Source organism: Bolinopsis microptera, chromosome 12 (assembly GCF_026151205.1).
Source record: "Bolinopsis microptera isolate Bmic1 chromosome 12, MBARI_Bmic_1.0, whole genome shotgun sequence".
Lineage (NCBI taxonomy): Eukaryota > Metazoa > Ctenophora > Tentaculata > Lobata > Bolinopsidae > Bolinopsis > Bolinopsis microptera.
In genome coordinates this window covers 11,013,458-11,037,203 of record NC_087083.1, presented here as the reverse complement: position 1 = coordinate 11,037,203, position 23,746 = coordinate 11,013,458, and the positions used below count along the sequence as shown (strand labels likewise).

At 40.4% G+C, this 23,746-nt stretch overlaps 2 protein-coding genes across 2 annotated transcripts; both read left to right on the top strand.

The window, feature by feature from the left end:
- The first annotated feature begins 13,257 nt into the window (after positions 1 to 13,257).
- Positions 13,258 to 18,333, top strand: LOC134824299 (5-hydroxytryptamine receptor 1B-like). The gene is made up of 9 exons (XM_063836121.1): positions 13,258 to 13,426; positions 13,642 to 13,808; positions 14,728 to 14,921; positions 16,158 to 16,307; positions 16,435 to 16,547; positions 16,802 to 17,000; positions 17,158 to 17,206; positions 17,394 to 17,605; positions 17,728 to 18,333. The coding sequence occupies exons 1-9, from the start codon at positions 13,260 to 13,262 to the stop codon at positions 17,734 to 17,736; spliced, it is 1,260 nt and encodes a 419-aa protein (XP_063692191.1). The 5' UTR covers positions 13,258 to 13,259; the 3' UTR covers positions 17,737 to 18,333.
- A 3,474-nt stretch (positions 18,334 to 21,807) lies between these two features.
- LOC134824300 (uncharacterized protein DDB_G0271670-like) lies at positions 21,808 to 23,538 on the top strand (the record flags this gene model as incomplete). Its single annotated transcript, XM_063836122.1, is given in 11 exon segments — positions 21,808 to 21,822; positions 21,888 to 22,031; positions 22,329 to 22,376; positions 22,498 to 22,521; positions 22,612 to 22,695; positions 22,794 to 22,838; positions 22,872 to 22,907; positions 23,043 to 23,132; positions 23,276 to 23,305; positions 23,362 to 23,394; positions 23,497 to 23,538. Coding segments are annotated over 11 exon segments (591 nt in total), but the record flags the coding sequence as incomplete, so codon positions are not given.
- Between the last annotated feature and the right edge of the window lie 208 nt (positions 23,539 to 23,746).

Sequence of the window (23,746 nt, the reverse complement as noted above, 5' to 3'; positions counted from 1 at the left end):
CAAACAACAGTGGAGTAAGGGATTAAGAGCTACAGTGCAACTGTACAACAGAACAGTGCAAGTGGTACGGTCTGCAACAGTAACATCCTGAAGAAGGTGATGAAGAGTGTGGCTGCAGAGGAGGACAGGAGCAAGAACCTGATTGTGTTTGGGTTGAAAGAAGAAGAGGGAGAACAGCTTCCAGCGCTAGTAACCGCAGTTCTGGAGGAGATTGGGGAGAAACCTCACTTCGAAGCGACTAGAGTCGGCAGGAAGAGGCCAGGTAGTACGACTATCCGACCAGTAAAGATCACTGTCCCAAGCTCAACAGCGGTTCAACAGATTCTGATGAAAACAGGAAGACTGAGGCTAGTTGAGACCCACAAAAATGTATGGATCTGTCCAGATAGATCTAGCGAAGAACGAGCAACGAGGAAACATCTGGTTACCGACCTGAAGAAGAAGAGGGCTGAACAGACTCATCTCGACCACTATATCCGGTACGGGAAAGTCTGTAGCCGTGATAAGAAACCACCATGAAGCAATTCATGTCTCTCGGACACTGATCAGTATTTGAATGAGTATTGTGTATCTTAATAGTTTTCGGACGTTATCTGTATTTGAGAGACAATTTTATAATTTATATACGAGCTATTTCTTGATTGTTTCACACTTCATATTTCATAATTTGTTTCACACTTCATAATTCATAATTTGTTTCACACTTCATATTTCATAATTTTATTACTAGGTGGAGGTGACGTTATTGAGACTTTGGGCGGCCATAAACCTCGTGTTTTAAAAGTTGTCCTCTGTACTTGTTTCACTGACCCACGCTTTATAGCATTTATACATTTCGGCCCATTTTATATGTTTGTTCGATTTGCTGTACATTTGTATATTTGCTATTTTGTAAAAGTTTCAAATCAAATCAGTACCGTCGCTGGAAATAATTGTATCTAAGTACAGTACGTAAAGTCACTAACTTGCTGCACTGGCATGTCTTCAACAGTGATGTTCACTGTGGCTTCTTTCGTGTATGGCCGTTGAGAGGTTGCTTTACCATAATGACCATAGCCTCAGTCTTTTTACCATTGGGACACCACTAGTTGTTGCTTTCTGTTCTTAACTTTCACCAGGAAGTATTTTAAAAACACTTAAATTTCACCAGGAAGTATTTTGAAACACTTAACTTTCACCAGGAAGTATTTTGAAACACTTAACTGTCACCAGGAAGTATTTTAGAAACACTTAACTTTCACCAGGAAGTATTTTAGAAACACTTAACTTTCGCTATCAGTAATCTTCAAGTTTAAATCTTCATGTTTTAAAGATCACACAAACAGGATTAAACAGGACTACTTCGGTGTCACTGAACTAGTTAACTTGATATAATTAGAACCGACCTGATATCCGTCTTGAATGATGCAATTTAAAAATATTTCTTTTAAAACTTTTATTTATGATGGTTTCAAAGTCGAGAAAAATTCGCGAATTAAAAAAAAGAATGTACTTCTTTAAAAATATAATCAGAACCATTATCAAACCCCTTATTTAAGTCTCCAGTCTGCGCTGAAGAACAAATGAACATAATCACAATGCTGGCAAGCATTACCGTTGCCGTTATATTCACAATACTATTTACCCCCTATACTATTATATCCCCTTTATTGTTTTCCAGGCATTAAGACTCATCGAAAGTAGTTTAGCAGGTATATTTAAGTAAAAAATATTCTAATTCAATGTTAAAGATGACAGGAATAAGAAATAGTTATGTGTAGGTTTTTAAGAAATTTGCGCAAAATACCCGCCAGCATGTTATACGAAATTAGGTAAAAAACCCAAAATCGCCATAGCAATAAGCTTTATTACAATTCGTTAGCCGTGAATGAATGGGAAAAGCGAGCGACCGATTTCATTCTCGGTATCAATTTGCGTTTGCGGACGGTTTCTCAAATTAATATCATTTCCTTTTGTTCGGAAAAGAGAGACACTGGCAGCGGTTCACTCTACCCATGATTATGGGTTTTTGTCAAATTTCTACTATTAAAGCTCAGAATTCTTTATCTAAAAACCCATTTTTGAATTTTTTAAATCGGTGGTTCGGAAGCAGAGTTTGTTTGTTTGTTTGTTTGTTTATAGAACCCGTCCCCAATCTCGTATCGCCATCGGAAAATGACTAAACTCAGGTCTGAGTGTGAATACGGGTGGTACCTGCAAGAAGCAGAGTTTATTGATGAATGAAAATTATTATTTTAACACTGCTTATATTTTCATGATCAGAAAGAACGCAAAAATTTAAAATATGTCTCCCCACTGTAGTAATAATTATGAAATATTTTAGGCGATTATTACTTATATAACCATGCATCATGACGTCATAAAACTAATCATCGGCAAGTCTGCACTAAAAGTTCAGCTTCATAACCGGATGGTAGTGGTATAATGGCTGAAATTATTTAAAAAATTTTTTAAGTACGAGTCAAGGTTTGTGTGATCACAACCATGATGACAGTAGTATAGCTAGTGGCGGGCCATAACCAGCACCTTTTAAAGTTTTAATAAGTCAGCGACTTACATGCTGGTGCAATCGCTGAAATTGCAATAAAAATCCTATAAAAAGTACGAGCCGAGCTTTTTGAAACAATGGTTTAGATAGCAAAGTCGTGTAAAATATCAAATCCATGGTTCATTTCATGGTGGATATCAGTTTTTAGAAAGTAGTACTAGTATCGGATTCACTATAAGTGCTCTAGGCGTTTCGGTGTCCCTTATTTTGTTTACACTTGGTCACTTTTCAATATATTTTTATGGTTCTTCTAGCGAATTTTTATATAATTTCTGATAAAATGATATAAATTTGTGCAACAATTTGAAAGTTTATTGATAAACAAATTGTTTCTAGTCACATAATCCAAAATTAAGTAGGAAATTGGCTTTCAGGATTGAAAGCCAATACAAGAGTTCATGGTGTTAGCTTCGCGCAGGGGGAAAATACCCCCCCCCCCCCGGTTGCTAAATCAACATTTTAAAACCTTAATGAATACAAAATAACTTTTAATAAATGCTTATAATAAATGCATTTGTTTGTTGTTTGGGGACCGGTTTTTTATACCCGGCCAATGTTTACAAAATAATATAATACATAACAATATAATTTTATTTAATATGCGTGAATATGAAAATTGAAAATGTTGATTACGTCTATTCATTAAAAACAAAAACAGAAACTTTAAAAATTAAAACTTGTATATCATGATTTATTATCATATAGTGACAAATAATTTGATTTGATACGACAGATGATCACACGCACTGTTTTATAAGCTACTTGAGGTTAAAACAAAAAAGAATAACTGAGCCCATGTCTTATCAGCACCTGCTAGCGCTATCTATATGATGCTATTAATATGACAGTGAATGGGCAGTGAAAAAAGTGGCATATGGTTGATAGTGACTAGTGTGCTAACCGTCTGGTTTTATTTATTCCTTAGTTTATTCTCGGTAGTTGATTTGTTGTGTGCCTGATCTTGTCGATTTACGTAGCCCGGGTAAATTATGTAACAGAAAAGGTGGCCATTCTTCATCGTTTCCTGAGCTTTGTAGTTCTATCATTACACGCTTCGCTGATTTCTTATATATGCTTATTGAGAAAATGCTAGATGGGCAAGTTATGCGACTAATGTTGTGCTCGGTAATAGCTAATATAGGACCTTTATACAGAACACTAGCGCGTAGATCTGGTTGAGAGAACGTTCATGTTAGCCAGTCGATATTGTCGTCATAAGACGTGCCATACTTTGGTATATCGGGAGGAAATAAGTCTTTTATCGACGACGGCAGAAGGCCAGGCATGTAAGTTATCTTGTGCATCAGAGTCAGAGCATTTTTTATGATGACCCCGTGTACAGATAATATTTCGTACTCTTTAAACGTAGTTTTAGTATGATCCGGAAGCTTACCGTCCTTGTAATAGTAATTCACGTAGCCCGGCATAACTGCTCGTATTCCCTGCTTTTGTTTAGTGAACAGTGATTCAATATGGGATTTTGCAGCAAAGCCCCAAACTAGTGAACAGAAATTTAAGTGAGATTGTACAAAACTTTGGAAGATCTGTAAGCGTGCTTTGATTGGTAATTTGCGTTTTATTTTGAACATAATGCCTATAAACCGTGACATTTTTGTTTTGACGGCTCGGATGTGGCTGGCCCATTTTAGTTTGTCGTCGACGATAACTCCTAAAAACCTGGCCTCCGTTTTGCGTTCTATAGGAGAGTTGTCGATACTTACTTGTAGAGACGATAGATCTACCCGTCTTTTTGAAAATACCATATAGCAAGTCTTCTTCAGATTAAGAGCTAGGCCGTTCGAGTTAACCCATTTTATCAACACGTCAGTGAGGTGGTTTACTTTGGATATAATGTCTTGTACATTTGATCCGGTGATAATAATGTTTGCGTCGTCTGCGTATAATATAAATTTAGCTAGGTTACTGATTCCTGGTAAGTCATTGATATATATGACAAAGAGCAGGGGGCCTAATATGCTCCCTTGTGGAACACCGTATATCATAGATTCTAATGATGAATTGGAGCCGTTTAGGGAAACAAATTGACTGCGACCACTGAGGTATGACTCGAACCATTTCAACGCAATGCCACGAATACCGTAATGCTCAAGTTTCCTGAGTAATGTCGCGTGATCTAGGCCGACGTCAAATGCCTTGCTATAGTCTAAAAGTAATAAAAGTGCTATTTGGTTCTTATTTAGAGAATGCAGAATAGAGCTCTGAGCATTGAGAAGTGCGTGCTCACATGATCTTCCTGGTCGGAATCCGTACTGATTCTCGAATAGAGAGTTATTCTTGTCGAGAAATTCTAAAACGCGTCTGTGCATTAGTTTTTCATAAATTTTTGAGAACGAGCCCAGAAGCGAAATAGGTCTATAATTCGCTACGTCGAGTTTACAACCTCCTTTGTGTATAGGTGTAACTTTTGCCGTTTCAAAGCTTTAGGGAAAGCTCCCTCTACAAAAGATGTGTTAACTACTTTTGCTAAGGCGCATAAAAAATTTTGGCATGTGCTGGCTATTTTCAAGGGCTCAATCTTTGAATCGAGAGTTGCCTTATTTTTTAGGCCAATAATAATTCTATGAATCTCGGTGGGCCCAGTAGGTTCGAGGTAGATAGACGTTGGACATGACCCGGTCAGATACTCCTGGAACCCCCCAGGATCGAAGGTCTGTCGGGAACTGATCTGAGACTTGATGTTGGCTGCGATGCTGGAAAAGTAGCCATTGAACTTTTCAGCGACTGCCGAGTTAGTACTCAAGATCGTCCTGTCAGTATCCCTCAATCTGATTTGATCAGATCCCCGTCTTTTTCTGTTTAGCAGGCCGTTGATTATCTCCCATTGTTTTTTGGAACAGTCCTGATATTTTTCAAATTGTTTTTTGTAATACCGCTCCTTGGCAATGTTAACGTGTTTACTGCAAAATAGTTTCATTTTATCGTATGCAGCTATGTTTTCATCAGTAGGCTCTGTGATATTAAGATGGTATAATTGCTGTTTACGTGCACAAGCTGTTTCGAGCCATGAAAGTATCCACGGCTTCGGATCAGACCGTTCATTTTCACGACGATTACGATTACTCTTAACGGGGTATGCAGTGTTGTAATGTTTCATGTAGATTTCTGAGAACTTGTCATACTGTTCACTCGCACTGCCTGATTCCCGCGCTTCCTCCCACGTCTCCCCTTCCAATAGCTCCTTGAACATAGCATTGCTGGCTTCATTCATAGTACGTGTTTCACGGTATTTTGTGGTATCGGTCCTATTTGAGTGTGTGGTGTGCTTTTGTGATACTGCACGTAACTTTATAGTGGTCAACGTTGCAAGATGATCGGAGATGTCGAGTTTTAACACGTTGCTACTTAATGTGTTTTCAATATTATTTGTGTACACATGGTCAATAAGGGTGGCACTGTGGTCAGTGACTCGTGTTGGTTTTGAAACAGTTTGAACAAAACCATATTTTGCCAGTGTGTCAATGAGGTTCTGGCTTGAGGAATCAGTGTCATATTTAATAAGATCAATATTTGCATCGCCATGAAACATAACGTGTTTGCGTGAGTGTCTATCTAGTCTATTAAGTACGTGATCGAGTAAGCTAATGAACTTATTTGTATCTCTTGACGGTGATCTGTATAAATTTACTATAACCTTGGTTTTGTTAAAACCTTTGCAATTATGAATTTTGACTAGTTGGAACTCGCCACTCATGTCTTCAGGATCCAGAGCTAAGTCAAGACGTTCAATTTTATCAAAATCGCACACACGTTTGTTTATATAGATTGCTAACCCACCTCCTCTCCCCGATTTTCGTAAAGGTGCTTGTATAACAGGTTCGTGAAAACCCTCGATTGTGATATCATCAATACCATTAGGCAGCTTATCAATGTTACAGTTAGTTTCATTAAAGCATAACACATCACATTTTGAGAAGGTGTGGATTTCTTCTCTAAGATATGTTATGTTTTTTGCTAGTGATCGTATATTTAATGAAAAAACTTTCAACTCGTCTTTGGCGGAGTTTGTGACGTTTTTAGGTTCTTGATATTTGCACTTGGTTAAGATTTCGCTTATTTTATTCCAGTATTCGTTGTTCATGTCACTATTCTGATCTAAACTATTGCCGATGGAATTTATTACGTGCGAGCGATCATATGGATTGAAACTAAGACGTGATGCGTGAAGGTGGTCGAACTTATCATAGAGATCGAATGTCTCTACATTGTAACCTGGAATCATTGATTCGCAACATCTGATGCAACCTAACGTTTCCTGGAAACATTTCCTATGCACATGGCCCTCGCACCATGCACAAGTACGCAAGTTAGACTTAGAGTAACACCAGCCCGGACAGGCCGTGCATTTGATTTTAATTTTTTGACTATTGCTAACTTCACCGTTTGTGTTCATGATGTTTTTAAATTTCGTTGTGAATTGATTAATCAAAATAAATGTTTATGATAAGGTATATAAGAATATATATGAAAGTCAGACCTGCTTCGCGAAAACTAACAGTTTTGTGAGCTAACAGATCCTGACTGATACTAATTTACACTAACTGATTAATAATCTTAACTATCTAAAACTAACTATCTAGCGAGTGTGCTAGTAGAGCAGCTTAACTTTGACTGTACTGTACTAAAACGTGTAACTTTAACTTGACTGTAGCTTAACCTCAACTGTACGAAAACTTGCTTAGTTTGGAACTTGTAAGACCTCGCCTACAATTGCACTCCGCATTACCCGTCCGTTAACAAACAAAAAACAAAACAAAAAAACTTTCATTAGGTGTGTTGATGTGTAATCAAAATATTATGTCAAAGATTTGTGATGAATATGAGAGTTGGACGATATATGTGTATGACTGCTAAGTACTAAAATTGTCTTTGATTAAAATTTCGTAGCTGAATAATGGAGATAGTGGTAAAATGAAAATCTTATCTGTAGTATTGCTATTTTAGGGGTGGCAGATAAGAAGTGGGCCCATTTATGCATCTGATTGTTTCTGATTGTTTAGTCGTGAGAGCTTATTTGTGACACAATTAAATTGAATTAAATTAAAACAGCACGTGATTACATGTGCCGTATCGTGGCCAGGAGTTGACTCGTACATATATCACCAACAGAATCTCCTACCAAAACTAAACTAAAAATTCTCCAGCGTGTGATCTATCCTCAGTCAAAATATGACTAGCATAACACTTGATCTACAGATCATAACATTTCATTTCCCGATAACAAAAACTGTCTCAGTCGCAAGAGTTGACCGATCGCAACCACTGACGCAGTGGCCAGGTCCAGTTCCTAAGGCCGTATCCCCTGCACTTGCCAGTTTTGCGGCCATCTAGCAGTTCTATGGCGAGCACGAGTTGGCTAGAAATCATCCTCTTGGCTGCTAGGGTTAGGTGCGTGCCTCTGCCGTCTGATCTGTCCAGAACCTGATCCACATGCTTCGAGATGCGGTCGCGTGTGAGTGCTGCATGTGAGTCAAAAAACTCGAGATTTGGGATAACACATGCCAACTGGTACATTATTCGATTGAAGTTGTTGACTTCACAGTTTAGCCAGCCACGGCGTGTGTGAAGTATCGAATTCACGACGAAAGTCGAGTGTGAGTATCTGGAGCAGTAGTACTTAAGCTTTTTAGAAGCCCATTGAGCGAGTGTTAGGCCAGACATTTGAGGATTGCGACTATCTTTATGCTAGGGTTGCCAGCCGATATTATCGGCCGATAATTATCGGCGATAATTCTCCAAAAATCGTTATCGATTATCGCGATAATTTTCGAGAATTATCGCGATAATCAACCACTTTTTATTAGGGAAAAATGGCACAGATTTTCTAATCTGTTTCTTTGTTTGTAGAGTAAAACCCCAGTGCTAGCATAATTTACAGTGTGATGGTATGCTGACGTGCTGTGTAGTGTGTATTGTGGATGAATTTGTGGCAATGAAAATTTAAATGTTGCGTTATCGCATCTAAGTAAGTAGGTGGATTGAACTTGAAGGTTGTATGCTCAGACGTAGAGATTGTTGTTTGTTGAAGCACAGAAAGGAACTCAGACTACAACAAGACTGCAAAAACCGTTGGAGCTCACTGTGCAGTATGTTGGCAGTTGGAGTGATAACTGCAATGCAGTGAACGACGTTTTGGTTGAATTGGAGCTAGGTAATCTAAAACTGGATGCTGAAAAGACTGAGTTAGTTAAAGACATTATCAGTTCTGTGTAAAAGAGACAAAAATCTCGCTCATGCAGAAGTGATTCTTCAGTTTATTGACAGCCGGAAAAGATATAATTGCTACATTTTCGATCTCTTCTTGAAGTTGATAGTCTACGTACACGATATGTTAAGAGAAAGATTGAAAGAAGCTTAACTTTGTATCGCTGGTAACGTTCTAGAATTATCACGAAGTAACTTTAAGTCCCTGCACCAGCGGTTGTTCAAGTAGTAAGAGACAAACGGCGACTGGTTATCAGGACTTACAGGCCATTCGACAACTCGGTACCAATGATAGATACCCTTGCTCGGGAGATTGACCTATTCACAACTAACAGGCAGAAAACTGACACTATCTAAGAAATACGCCGTTAATTATATTATATCGTACCACGCCAGCAGACTTTTTTGAATAAACTATTTTGTAACTTGAATGAATCTTCGTTAGATATGCTGATTGTTGATTTTCTACATTTTATGCCATTTTGTTACTATATAATGATGATATTGCAAGGTTACATAGCATAGGAGCATAATACAATATGTAAGTACGCAGAGTGCAGACAAATATTACTTCAATTATCTTGCCAAATTTATCGCCGATAACCGATATTATCGCGATAATTTCGAAAAAATTATCGATTATCGCGATAAAAAGAATTGTACCGATAATGGCAACCCTACTTTATGCGTGCTTAGGTCGTTGATTCCCATCGCTAGAATAACATACTTCGAGTACTCAAACTCATGCTCAAAGTTTGGCAGATCTGTGAGGTAGTAGTTCTTTTTCCTGATGCAGCGGTGACCGCTAATTCTGCCAAAAATGTGCTCCGGGGTTGAACTGAGGATGGAATCGGTGACAAAGAGTATGCGATGCTTATTTGTTGCAGTTTGTGGCGGTGGCTCGTGCTGCATGGGGGGTGCGGGAGGTTTCATGGGAGGGTCAACGATGTGACGGAAGGTGAAGGATATCCGTGGTTCCTGTACGGCTGGGTCAAAAAGAAGCTCATGGCTCCAATCATTCTGTGATTGAGCACTCATGACATGGATAGAACCGTGCTTTAACTTAACTCTGTGCTCAGATAGGGGTCCAACTCTGTTTACAAATTCGAGTTCCCTAGTGGCCCCCACAGATATAGTGTATATCTGGCTGTCACTCTTGATGTTGGTTTCATTATCTGAATGAGCAGGGATTGTCGCACGACCGTCTGGGTAGTATGTTAGGAGACAGGAGTAGGTATCAGTGTTGAAATGTTGTACCTTCGATTTCAAACATCCGACATCCAAGGTTAGCTCTGCACTCGAAGTCCAGTCCTGAAAGAACTTCAGCAACGATCCGTTTAGTTGATGTGTCCGATGATTCCCGCACCATATAATGACAACACTATATAATGACAAGCACTTTATAATGACTTGTCACTATATAGTCCTGTCATTACAAAGTGCGTTTTGCACACTATATAATGACATGTGAGACGGCTGCAAATTTACCTAAAAGGATGTGACCCATGCCTTCAAATGGTAAGGTCGCGTAACATCGAACGTGCCACAGATCATCACTAGCTGATCCGTCATCTCAAATATTTTAAGGCAAGCTGTGGAAAGGATGTGATCCAAGTACTCAAGTGGAAACATGAGTACTTGTTGGAGCTCGTTGGTGTCGTTGGAGCTTGTTATCATGTGGTGGTAATCGTATATATAGGGCTCAATGAAGGACAAGCTATATCAATCATGGCTACTCCTTCTGTTGAATACACTACTGGTAAACGAGGAAAGGACAACGCTCTCGTGGATGGTCAACGCTACACCTTAAACAGAAAGAGGAACGGAACTGACGGAGTCACGAAGTCCTACTGGATCTGTGTTGTTCCTGGCTGTCAGGCTCGACTGGTACTTCATGAACAGACAGTAAAGAACTCTCCGAACCACAACCACGATGAACAAAGAGCAGAGATCGTGGTCCATCGCTCTAAGAAGATGATGAAGGAACGTGCAGCGACATCGGACACGGTAATCACACTATATAATGACAACACTGTATAATGACAAGCACTTTGTAATGACAGCTGATCTTTGTCATTATATAGTCTGCAAAACGGACTATATAATGACAACACTATATAATGACAAGTTTATCTTATATCGACTTTTCCTTACTTTTCTTTAATTCTACTTTTAGAATATTACTAAAGCAAATAATCTTATTTAAGTAAAATGTATAACTGTCATAGAAATATAGTACAATCGAAATATCATAAAATCCCAATATCGTAAAACCGATAATATCAATAATCAAATGTCGAATTCATAGTGCAGCAGAAACAGCAGAGAGATAATCGATGACTTCGTACTCCTGCGAGCAGGTCTGTTTGGTGTTCCCATCCACGTGGACTCAAAGTAGGATGTAAAGGCATCCATATCTGCGGGGAGGGTAGGTCTAAGGGTAGGACCTCCGCAGTGAGGATGAGTATCCGGAATCCCAGAGAAGGAGGGGATCGCCAGTCGCAGTGTTGAGGTATGAAGGGGGAATTGACAGGAACTCGAGGGATGTGGGGTTGTTTGGCTGTCTGTTCGCGGCCGCTCGTGCTGTTCGTACCATCTTCGAGAGGCTGCTGGTCCGACATCCAAGGTTAGCTCTGCACTCGAAGTCCAGTCCTGAAAGAACTTCAGCAACGATCCGTTTAGTTGATGTGTCCGATGTCGCTGCACGTTCCTTCATCATCTTCTTAGAGCGATGGACCACGATCTCTGCTCTTTGTTCATCGTGGTTGTGGTTCGGAGAGTTCTTTACTGTCTGTTCATGAAGTACCAGTCGAGCCTGACAGCCAGGAACAACACAGATCCAGTAGGACTTCGTGACTCCGTCAGTTCCGTTCCTCTTTCTGTTTAAGGTGTAGCGTTGACCATCCACGAGAGCGTTGTCCTTTCCTCGTTTACCAGTAGTGTATTCAACAGAAGGAGTAGCCATGATTGATATAGCTTGTCCTTCATTGAGCCCTATATATACGAGTACCACCACATGATAACAAGCTCCAACGACACCAACGAGCTCCAACAAGTACTCATGTTTCCACTTGAGTACTTGGATCACATCCTTTCCACAGCTTGCCTTAAAATATTTGAGATGACGGATCAGCTAGTGATGATCTGTGGCACGTTCGATGTTACGCGACCTTACCATTTGAAGGCATGGGTCACATCCTTTTAGGTAAATTTGCAGCCGTCTCACATGTCATTATATAGTGTGCAAAACGCACTTTGTAATGACAGGACTATATAGTGACAAGTCATTATAAAGTGCTTGTCATTATATAGTGTTGTCATTATATGGTGCGGGAATCTTATACCCCCGCTTGCCAAAGTAGGTCACCTTACGGCCATGGCTGCTGGGCTCTGTTATCGGGATTTGATGGAGGATTTCGCTGACGGATAATTCTTCAAAATTAAAGTCTTCAACAAAAGAACATACCGATTCAGGGAGGATGTCACCTGTCCAGTCGCTCTCTCTGTTCAAGTTTTCCAAGTCTCCGTCATCCGAGTACGGGACTCCTTTACCGGGGACTGGGGGCCAGTCTTTGACACGTGCGTTCAGAGCAACAAGTTCGTCAACTTGTTTCTGTGCTTCTTCCACGAGACATGAAAAGTGTGACAAGGTTAGGTCATGAGACGTGGCAGCGGCTTCAAAATCTATACACATATTGTCTGCCAAGTTAGATTTTAAGTCGAGATTAATCTGCGACAGATATGTGGCTTTTAGATTCGGGTTAAATCTAGCTTGTCGTTTGTGAGACAGAGATCGTAGGTAATTTGCCTCGAACTGAATCTGCTCAACAGACAAATTGCCAGCGATCAGGAGTTCGTTACATGTTTTGCTCGAAAAAGAGTTAACACAGTAACTTAAAGTCTGGGTAGAAGAGTCAATCATCTTCTTACCTTCGAGAGATGGCGAGTTGGAGGTGTAGGAGTTGTCCCCTTTCCCAGGTGTAGCGCCGGGAGAAGAGGACGGGTGGCCCACCTCCGAAACCAGAGCTGGAGACAGTGACTCAGGCTCATTAAAAGAAACGAAAAAAGCACAAGAAGCCTCCGGTTTCTGCTGGCCCCCAGTCATGCTGTACATATATAGGCAAGGTCGTATACAAGCGCGATTCAAGCAAGCATTAGCAAATTGATACGAAAGTTAGATAGATAAAGCTACACACATTAAGTTTCGTCCTTTTTAATATTTGATTGCCATATTTTGCCTAAACGCTTATTTCTCATTTTATGAATTTATTTTGAGGCAAATGGATCAAAGGATTTGGCAAAAAAAGAGCGTGCACTGGACCGAGCTCATCATGGTACTGAACCGCTACTATACAAACTTCGATTAAGAGTAAACTGCACTTTCAGCAAAATTTCATAATCCATATCATTAATTTTACTGATTGAGTGTTTCGAAGTTTAATTATTATACGTTTGACAATCATTGATTTTACTATCTTAATAGGAAGCAATGAACGTGGCGGAAATTTTCACGAGGCGAGGTGACGTTTGTATCAGTGCGGTACTGGCTGTTTTGATTATCCTATCAATGTGTTTAAATATTTACACTTTGAGAAACATTTGGAGAGAGTGGAAGCCGACTCATTTCATGAACCCGTCTCTCAGAATCGTATTCAAGTAAGTAAACGTCCGGATAGGTACAATTTTATATGGCTCGCTGGCAATTCTTCTGCTTGATTCCGCTGCAATCTATATGTGTTAACTATTTAAATCTTCCAAAATTAAAACAGGGCCTTAGATATCGAATTTTTTTCTTCTAAACATATCGAGATTGCAGAGATTTGAATGAAAACGAAAATTTAAGAACCGAAACCTGATTTTTACACTTTCAGCACCTCTGTCAGCGATTTCCTCTACACAATATTCCCAATGATTGCCTCGTTGGTGAGCGTAGCTAACTATAGATACATGGGGTCAGGATGGTTATCTGAAATTGCATGCAATGTCACTGGATTCGTGTTTAACGTCACTCTCAGACATGTTGTTCTCTCTATCGCAGGTAAGAGTTTGATGTTGAGTTAAATCTGTCAGTTTAAAAATTTGTACTGTTTAAATTTGGTTAAATTGATGAATTAGGATCGATGCTTCGAAACTAACAATTTCTAGAGAAATTCAAATTTATGAACTACGAAATTATACAGTCATGGAATCTGCATTTAAACATTGGCGTCATTAACCACCATTTAAAGTGGAGCCGAGTATTTGGTCAACCAGTGAATCTGAGGTATCATAATTGGAACCCGGGAACCGGTGTATCCATAGGATCGTCATCACTAAAATGACTTCCAAGGAATGCATCATAATAACTACAATGCAAAAATAACTACAATGCATCATAATAACTACAATGCATCATAATAACTACAATGCATCAATATCTACAATGCATCAATATGTACAATGCATCAATATGTACAATGCATCAATATTTACAATACATCAATATCTACAATGCATCAATATCTACAATGCATCAATAACTAAAATGCATCAATATGTACAATGCATCAATATTTACAATGCATCAATATTTTCAATGCATCAATATCTACAATGCATCAATATCTACAATGCATCATAATAACTACAATGCATCAATAACTTCAATGCATCAATATCTACAATGCATCATAATAACTACAATGCATCAATATCTACAATGCATCAATATCTACAATGCATCATAATAACTACAATGCATCAATATCTACAGTGCATCAATATCTACAATGTATCAATATCTACAATGCATCAATACCTACAATGCATCATGATAACTACAATGAATCCAATGGTGATAAATAATAATGTTTCCCGAACTAATGTCGACATAAATCATTCATAATATCTTATGATGTTTATGCCGGTATCTTTTTTATTATGTCTTGATAATTTTACAAATCAATATTCCCCAATAGGGCTGAGTTTGATCCGGCTGCTGGCAATAACCCGACCAATGCACTTCAAGAGACTGGTCCAAGGAACCTTAGTATCCCGATACATGATAGTCATGTGGATCCTACCGATACTTGTTTCCATTGTGCCATTCTTTAAAGGAGCCAGATATGTTTACAGTCAGTACATTGGACTTTGCACCTGGTCCGTCCACGAGGTATGAAGGCGTCAAATATATTTTTGCACTACATATTTGTATATTTGCAGCGACCAATTTCTAACGACCCAATAAACATGCTTTAGTTACAATAATTATTTTTGCAACTGCAATTCCGAGTTCCGACAGACACGATAACGCAAGGTTAAGGCTAAAGATGGTTTCATATTCTATAAATCGTTTAATCCGACTAATCTGTTTACTCCGTTTATTCTAAATGCTTAACCAAAGCATTAACCGCAACTGAACGGGAAATACCCCCCCCCCCCCCCCCCGGTTGCTAAACCAACATTTTAAAACCTTAATGAATACAAAATAACTACTACTACTACTACTACTATGTCGGAGCTAAGTCCGATCTACGCCAGAAAACCCCCTCCATATATCCCTGTCCCGCATCAGGGTTCGCAGTTCCTCTTTAGAGTTTGTCCCAACTTCCTTCAGTAACATAGACAAGTAGCTTTGTCTTGGTCGGCCTTGCTGTGCTCTACCGTGCGTAGGTTCCCATAAGACTAAATCACTGGCAAGTAGCTCAGGATGTCGGATGCAGTGTCCCGCCATTTTTAATCTCCTGCTTCGTAACTTGTTTGACAGCCTTGGGAGGCTACCATACAAAGTTATATTGCTGACCTTGTCCTTCCATGAGATACCCAGCACCATACGCAACATCTTTGTGTATGTCCCGTCCAAACTTTTCTCTTGAGCCTTTGTCAGTGTCCAGGTTTCTGATCCGTAGAGCAGTACTGATTCACAAGCCGCTATGAACAATCTAATCTTTAGGCTCTTTGACAGTTTGGATTTCCAGATATCCTTCAGTCTATGTAGGGCACCCCACGCTTTTCCCTTTCTAAAATAACTTTACTTAGTTTAACCTTTAAAAACCTTTTAAAATATATTTGCAGCGACCAATTTTTAACGACCCAATAAACATGCTTCAGTTACAATAATTATTTTTGCAACTGCAATTCCGAGTTCCGACAGACACGATAACGCAAGGTTAAGGCTAAAGATGGTTTCATATTCTATAAATCGTTTAATCCGACTAATCTGTTTACTCCGTTTATTCTAAATGCTTAACCAAAGCATTAACCGCAACTGAACGGGCAAGTTATATACCTACATAAGATCTCTTAAGCAATTCTTGACAAAATATAATGTTCTAAATCTTTTGGAAACTTCCAAACAAAAAAGTTTTTACTTTTTGTTTTCAATCACTATACTTTCCTATCATCTCAGCTACTACCAGACGGAAAGTTAATTGTCTGGGGCCACGTGTTTATGGTAATTATACCTCTGATGATACCCGGTGCTCTGATTCTGGCGCTATACTTTGCTATAGTAGTGGAGATGATTAAACTTAGACATAAACGGAAACATCTTCAGAAGGTAAACCAATCTTTTTGTGAAAATATTGATTATTCCAAGCTCAAGTTTTACTCAAGTTAATTTCAATTCTTCAAAGGGAAATAACTTAATTAATAATAATCGTTTAACTAACAATAATAGTTTTTAGGGCTGGAATAAGATCTCAAAACCCTACCTTACGTCGGATCAGTCGTTGGGATTAAAAAGTATGGATACCGCGAAACCGTGTGATGTGTTGGGTTCAACCTTAACCATAAATGGGTGAGTTGGCACAGTGCCATAGTTGGCACAGTGCCACAGTTGGTAAAGGGAATATGTAATGCAACTGTCTTTTGAATTAACACAGAAACAAAGTGCAAACTGTAAATAATTTAATATCTATGCACATCAGAAAGAATTATTCAGTCGAGCACTCAGGGATTGAGCTTTATAAGCCCACAGGTTTGCATAATGACTTATTACATGGTCCACGGCTCTGTATTAGCTATTTTACCACCTCTTTTATTTTAAAACAGGAAAACAATGATTGGAGACGGACCACCATGTTTGGTATCTAGATCCAAAACAGACGTGACACGTTCGAGAAGGTTGACCCAAGCAACGTACACAACTTTGACCGTGATGACCGCCTTTTTGCTGTCGTATCTACCATACTGGCTTGTCTGCATTGAGTTTCTGTGCAAATATGTGCGGTATTACTATCTTAATGAACAGGTTATATTTCAACTTTGATTTGAGGGTTGTAAAATTCTGAACTGTGAAATCAAATATTTGAATTCTGAATTGGAGTTTTGAAATGGTCAACATTTAAAATTTTACAAACCGGGCTGCAAGGTAAGTTAGGAATTTCTAATTTAATCTTATTTTTCAGATGACGTCAACATTTGACATCCTCTTTTTCAAAGAAATCGAAATGAAAGGTAATAAATCTTTAGAATATATATCATCTTTTTTGCAAAGCCATGGAACTCTTTTGGATTCATTCAATCTTGTTTGTATCAAGTTCAATAAATTCAATTTTTTGCTGTAATGTTAAGTTTCACATCAGTCAAACGAGTTAAACAACTCTGACTACCGATTGAAAATTTCCAACTGAATATCTTGCAGATTTCTCCCTCTTGGTAATGGCAAGCTATACAACAATCTTGGTAAACGCATCAATAAACCCTATGATTTTCATAATATCACTGTTGAGAAAAAGCAAGGGTGACATGGACTTGGAGAACAGACAAGAACCTGATCAAGTCAACTGTAACATTGATCTAACTCGGAAAAGCGTCAAACCCTGTCGTAGCACCGAAGAACAGAAATTCAGCAATGTATGATATAGCTTGGCTACATATTTTGTACATTTGACATACCTTTCTAAATGAAGTTTTCTCAAATGCATTAAATTGGAAATTGGTTATTTCATCTGACGGCTTATTATCTTTAATTTCAGGTTGACTAATAAAAGCGCTCGAAAAAGATCACTGATGGATGTACACTTCCCATTAATCCCAGTCAGATTTCATATTATGGTTAAACTTAGAAATAGTACAGACAATTGTTATTCTAAATTCTGATATGCACCAGATAATAGATTTTAAACGTTTTTATCATTTTCGTCCGTACTTTTGTAATATTGCCGATAAAGTAAAATAATGCAGCTGATTTTATTTTAATTTTTGCTCTAAATTTACTACTACTCAATTTAATTAACTAATTTAATTTAAATTACTACTTAATTTAATTACTCCAATTTTAACCGCTGTTTTTATGGGTGTTTGTAGCTTCAACGTTGAGAGTGAAACAAAATGAATTATCCAGACTTTGATAGCTTTAATGTGTTTTTCAGAATTGGTTGTTTTTATTCTGTATCGGCCCCACCACTGCAAATTATCAATCAATTGATTGTTAGAACTACGCATTAGTGCATACTGTATAATTGCCATATTATTACTATTACAAATATGAAGTATTTGTCCAAGGTCTTGATCATAGAGGGTTCTCTTTGTCTACATGTAAACTATATGTACTATAACATCGTTTAATTTGTTACGCTTGTAACCTACATGTATATAGTGTATTGTCCCATATTTTAAAAAAATTTCCTAGCTACCACTACCAGTACCAGTAGCCCTCTGCTAACAGTAACTCCCTAGAAACCCCTTCTGTAGGTCCAGGGCGTCGTTTAGCTTTCAAACGCACATCTTCATTAAATACTGATCTTCTTCTCAAAATATCACTCAAATTCTTACCCGTTTAAACTATAACTGCAGACAGGTATTTTGTTTGAATTCTGGACACCCTGGAAGTGCTTGTCAGATAAATTTTGCTTCTCAGTTACTGGCACTTATTATTAAGACAGTTTAAGCTGTTTAAACTTAATACTAGCAACTTGCTTGAAGCTTCAACAATCAACAGCACTAAATTAAATCAAACTTTCCGACTTGCAACTATACTGAATTACTAAATCTCTTTACGTTAAAATTACAAGATTTGTTAGCTGATATAGTGATATTATCTGTGTTAACCAGATCCTTAGCAACGCCTGTAACCATAACCAGATCCGAGCTAAGCTCTCTCTCCCTCTGAAGCATATTATTAAATTTTATAAAAGCTTTTATAAATTCAATATTGATAGTATCCACGGCAGGCAGACAAGAACAAATAACAAAATAAACCCTTCCGTGGGATATCCTAAAAAGGAGATATCAAGCCAAAGGTGTCAAATCTTTCTTTGAAGTTTGAGGCTAACTCAAACTGACAGTCTAGACATCTCCGGTCTGATTAAAAGATATCAAACAAAACTAATCAGTGCGTTAAACTTAAAACTCTTCAAAGCTTATTAAATCTAACAAGATTCGTCAGGTTCAAGTAAAAAATGTAGTATAATATATCCTCTCATGCATGGAGAGTCAGCAGTCTCGGGGTTCTTGAGCTGTTGTTATTCGGTACAATGTCACTCGAGTTAGGACAGCATCTTCGCCATTTGCCATAATATGTCATTAACAGAATGACACGCATTAAGTTTATCTTCGTAAGAGCAGCGATAATTTTATTTTGGGCAAATAACTGCTGCTATCCATTTAAGATTTAACTGTGAGCCAAAGCGAAAAGGGATAAAAACTTTCTTTCCAACAAAAAAAAAGAACGCATCGAAGTTTTATATAAATTGGGGCATTGCAAGAGATAACCTGCAGTGTTCCTCAAGCCATATTTAGCAATCAACCCTCTTTATTGATATTATTCTATAAAGCTATAATAATTTGTAATTCTCAATAATGCAGGCTGTAAGGATGGCCCATCCACTTCACGGCTTAAATCTAAAAAGAACTATCTTCTCACCATACCATCAAAGGAGAAGTGCCACTTCCCACCAATGGAATCCTAAGTTCCCAGACACTGATGGAACGTCATTTACCAGAAGCCCTATAGAAGCCTGTGTCCCAAGACTTCAACCCCCTCTCCGACTCATTACGCAGCCCAGTTAGTGACGGAAACCAAGTACATGACTCAGATAATGTCATATCGGAACTCCTTCTTCCAGTTCCAGTACTACCCCTATTTGGCTACCCCTAGTAGCCAAATGTCTTGCAGCACACCCTCCAGAAGGTTTGTAATGGCGACAATGAGCAACCAACACCGCACTCTCAGGCTCAATATTCCGAGTGAATTTGTCCGACTATTGTTAGGATCTTACGAAAACAACGGAACGGGTCACTCTGTGACGAAACAGATGCACGAGCGGGGGGTCGAGATAACCTATGAGAAATCTCGTAATACTAATATCCTCAGAAGGATCCGAATCGTGGGGCTCACGGTAGCACTCATCGGTGCAATGCGGATTCTCCTTTCAGCGGCCCACCTGGGTGGAGTAGATTTAGAAATCCTAACCCAGAACAGAGAGATTCCAGGAACAATACGGTCACCGTTTGCTCCGAGGGCAGTCATCCTGACGTCCCGGGATGACTGCCAGGTGGAACCCCACCAAATCGTAGCGGCAGCGGCTTTGCCGCTAGTTGAGCCGACCGTTTTAATCGGATAACGGTCATTACCATAGTTCGAACGGGATGTAAACGAAACGGGAACCAGTTGAAAACGTTAAACGGATTTATCATTTAATAATAGCATTATAACATAAACACCACGAGAGTTTTATTTTCGGTAGATCAATTATCATATTGCAAATAAAAACATTGTTTGGGGAGGGGAGCTGGGAAGGTGCAACTGCTAATGATCATAATAATTGTGTAAAATGAATGAATTAAGTTAATCATATGCGTGCTGGCAAGGGCCCATTAACGAAATTAGTTGCAAAATACCATGCAAGAGCGCGGCCATATAAATAAGCTTTTGCGTTACAAAGAGATAAAGGTACCCGCTGAATTGCTTATGTTCAGTGTTATCATTATAAATATAACGGAGTTCCGAAAACATGTGCCGTCGTAACAACATGTGACCCGCCAGTCTTATTAAATGCAACGAACATAAGTAAACTAGCCAGCGGCCCCGTTAATACTTTAATAGAGAAGTAAGTTACAGTGTTGACTGTGTTGCGATCTCAAACGAAGTAGTTATTATCCCTGTAGCAGATGTGAATGTGTGAGTTGAGAAGCATGCATAAACAGATAAATAGATAAATTCCTGCATATGTTACGGCTGAGTATTGCCGATAATCCTGTATCTGGCCAAAAATCCGCACAATCATTTGAGTATAGTAGGTTTGTGATGTTATTTGGCTCCAGTAGGGTTTATAGATCAAAAAAAATTTGGGTGGAAATTAAATTTCTGTGTCTATGAAGTCTGTGGCCACGCCCTTTTATACGATCGTGGGAAAATCTTACATGTTCCTGAAATAAATTCATATTCTTATAATTAAAGCATATAGGGTATCCAAACCAATGTTTTTTGGCTCGGGAAATCGATTGGTGATGTCAATTTGACTCTCAGACCACTCCCTGATAAGATAACCACGCCCATATTCACAATCGAGCTTCAAAATTCCAAAAAATGTAAGTGATTTTCTTGGACAAATTGGGTGTCGAAACCAATGTTTTTTGGCTCGGGAAATCGATTGGCGATGTATATTTGACTCTCAGGCCACTCCCTGATGAGATGACCACGCCCATATTCACAATTGAGCCTCAAAATTCCCAAAAATCGGAATCGGAAAAATCGGAAGAATCGGAAAATTGATAAATTTACAGAATCGATATCTAAAACCTCTCAGAAGTGATATAATTCAACCAGAACCCCTACATATATAATATGCTATATTGTTATTAGTCATCCTCCTCCTCCTCCTCAATCTACTCCTTATCCTCCTCCTCCTTCTCCTCCTAATCAGTCCTCTTCCTTAGCCCTCGTTATCATCCTCCTAGTCCTCGTCCTCATCCTCCTCAGTCTTCCTCCTCAGTCCTCCTCCTCCTTCTCCTCCTCATCAATCCTCCTCCTCCTCAGCCTCCTCCTCGACTCCTCATCCTCCTCCTTAGTCCTCCTCATCCTCCTCAGTCCAACTCCTCAGTCCTTCTCCTCCTCCTCATCCTCCTCAGTCCTCTTCCTCCTCAGTCCTCCTCCTCCTCCTCCTCAGTCCCCAGTCCTCCTCCTACTCGTCAGTCCTCCTCCTCCTCCTCCTCCTCCTCCTCCTCCTCCTCCTCCTCCTCCTCCTCCTCCTCCTCCTCCTCCTCCTCCTCCTCCTCCTCCTCCTCCTCCTACTCCTCCTCCTCCTCCTACTCCTCCTCATCCTCCTCCTCCTCCTCAGTCCTTCTCCTCCTCCTCAGTCCTCCTCGTCCTCCTCCTCCTCAGTCCTCCTTCTCCTTCTCCTCCTACTCCTAAGTCCTCCTCCTCCTCCTCAGTCCTCTTTCTCCTCCTTCTCCTTTTCCTCCTTCTCTTCCTACTCCTAAGTCCTCCTCCTCCTCAGTCCTCCCCCAGTCCTCCTCCTCCTTAGTCCTCCCCAAGTCCTCCTCTTCCTCAGTCCTCCCCCAGTCCTCCTTCTCCTTCTCCTCATCCTCAGTCCTCCTCCTCAGACCTCATCCTCCTCCTTCTCCTTCTTATCAGTCCTCCTCCTCGTCCTCTCTCTCGTCCTCTCTCTCGTCCTCCTCCTCGGTCCTCCTCGTCCTTAGTCTTCGCGTCCTCTTAGTCCCATCCTCCTCCTCCTCCCCGTCCTCAGTCCTCCTCCTCCTCCTGAGTCCTCCTCCTCCTCCTGAGTCCTCCTCCTCCTCCTGAGTCCTCCTCCTCCTCCTCCTCAGCAGTCCTCCTCCTCCTCTTCAGTCCTCCTCCTGAGTCATCCTCCTGAGTCATCCTCCTGAGTCATCCTCCTCATTCTCCTCCTCCTTCTCAGTCCTCCTCATCCTCCTCCTCATTCTCCTCCTTATCCTCCTCCTCATCCTCCTCCTCCTTCTCCTCTTCCTTCTCCTCCTAATCAGTTCTCCTCCTCAGTCGTCCTCCTCCTCTTCCTTAGCCCTTGTTCTCATCCTCCTAGTCCTCGTCCTTGTCCTCATCCTCCTCAGTCTTCATCCTCAGTCCTCCTCCTCCTCCTCATCAGTCTCCTCCTCATCCTCCTTCTTAGTCCTCCTCCTCCTCCTCAGTCCTACTCCTCAGTCCTCCTCCTCCTCCTCATCCTCCTCATCCTCTTCAGTCCTCCTCCTCAGTCCTCCTCCTCCTCCTCAGTCCTCCTTCTCCTTCTCCTTCTTCTCCTCCTACTCCTAAGTCCTCCTCCTCAGTCCTCCTTCTCCTTCTCCTCCTTTTCCTCCTTCTCCTCCTACTCCTAAGTCCTCCTCCTCCTCCTCAGTCCTCCCCCAGTCCTCCTCATCATCAGTCCTCCCCCAATTCTCCATCTCCTCATCCTCATCATCCTCCTCAGTCCTCCTGCAGTCCTCCTTCTCCTCAGTCCTCCCAAGTCCTCCTCCTCAGTCTTCCTCCCCAGTCCTCCCCGTCCTTAGTCCTCATCCTCCTCCCCGTCCTCAGTCCTCCTCCTTCTCCTTCTTATCAGTCCTCCTCCTCAGTCCTCGTCCTCGCTCTCGTCCTCGTCCTCAGTCCTCCTCGTCCTTAGCCCTCGCGTCCCCTTAGTCCTCCTCCTCCCCGTCCTCAGTCCTCCTCTTCCTCCTCCTCCTCCTTCTCCTCAGTCCTCCCAAGTCCTCCTCCTCAGTCTTCCTCCTTGTCCTCGCTCTCGTCGTCCTCCCCAGTCCTCCCCGTCCTTAGTCCTCATCCTCCTCCCCGTCCTCAGTCCTCCTCCTTCTCCTCCTTCTCGTCTTCCTCCTCCCCCTCCTCCTCACCAATCCTGCTCCTCTTCCTCAGTCCTCCCTCTTCTCTTCAGTCCTCCTCCTCCTCAGTCCTCCTCGGTCCTTCTCCTCCTCAGTCCTCCCCAGTCCTCCTCTTTCTCCTCAGTCTTCCTCCTTCTCCTCCTCCTCCTCAGTTCTCCTCCTCCTCCTTCTCCTCCTAATCAGTCCTCCTCCTCAGTCGTCCTCCTCCTCGTC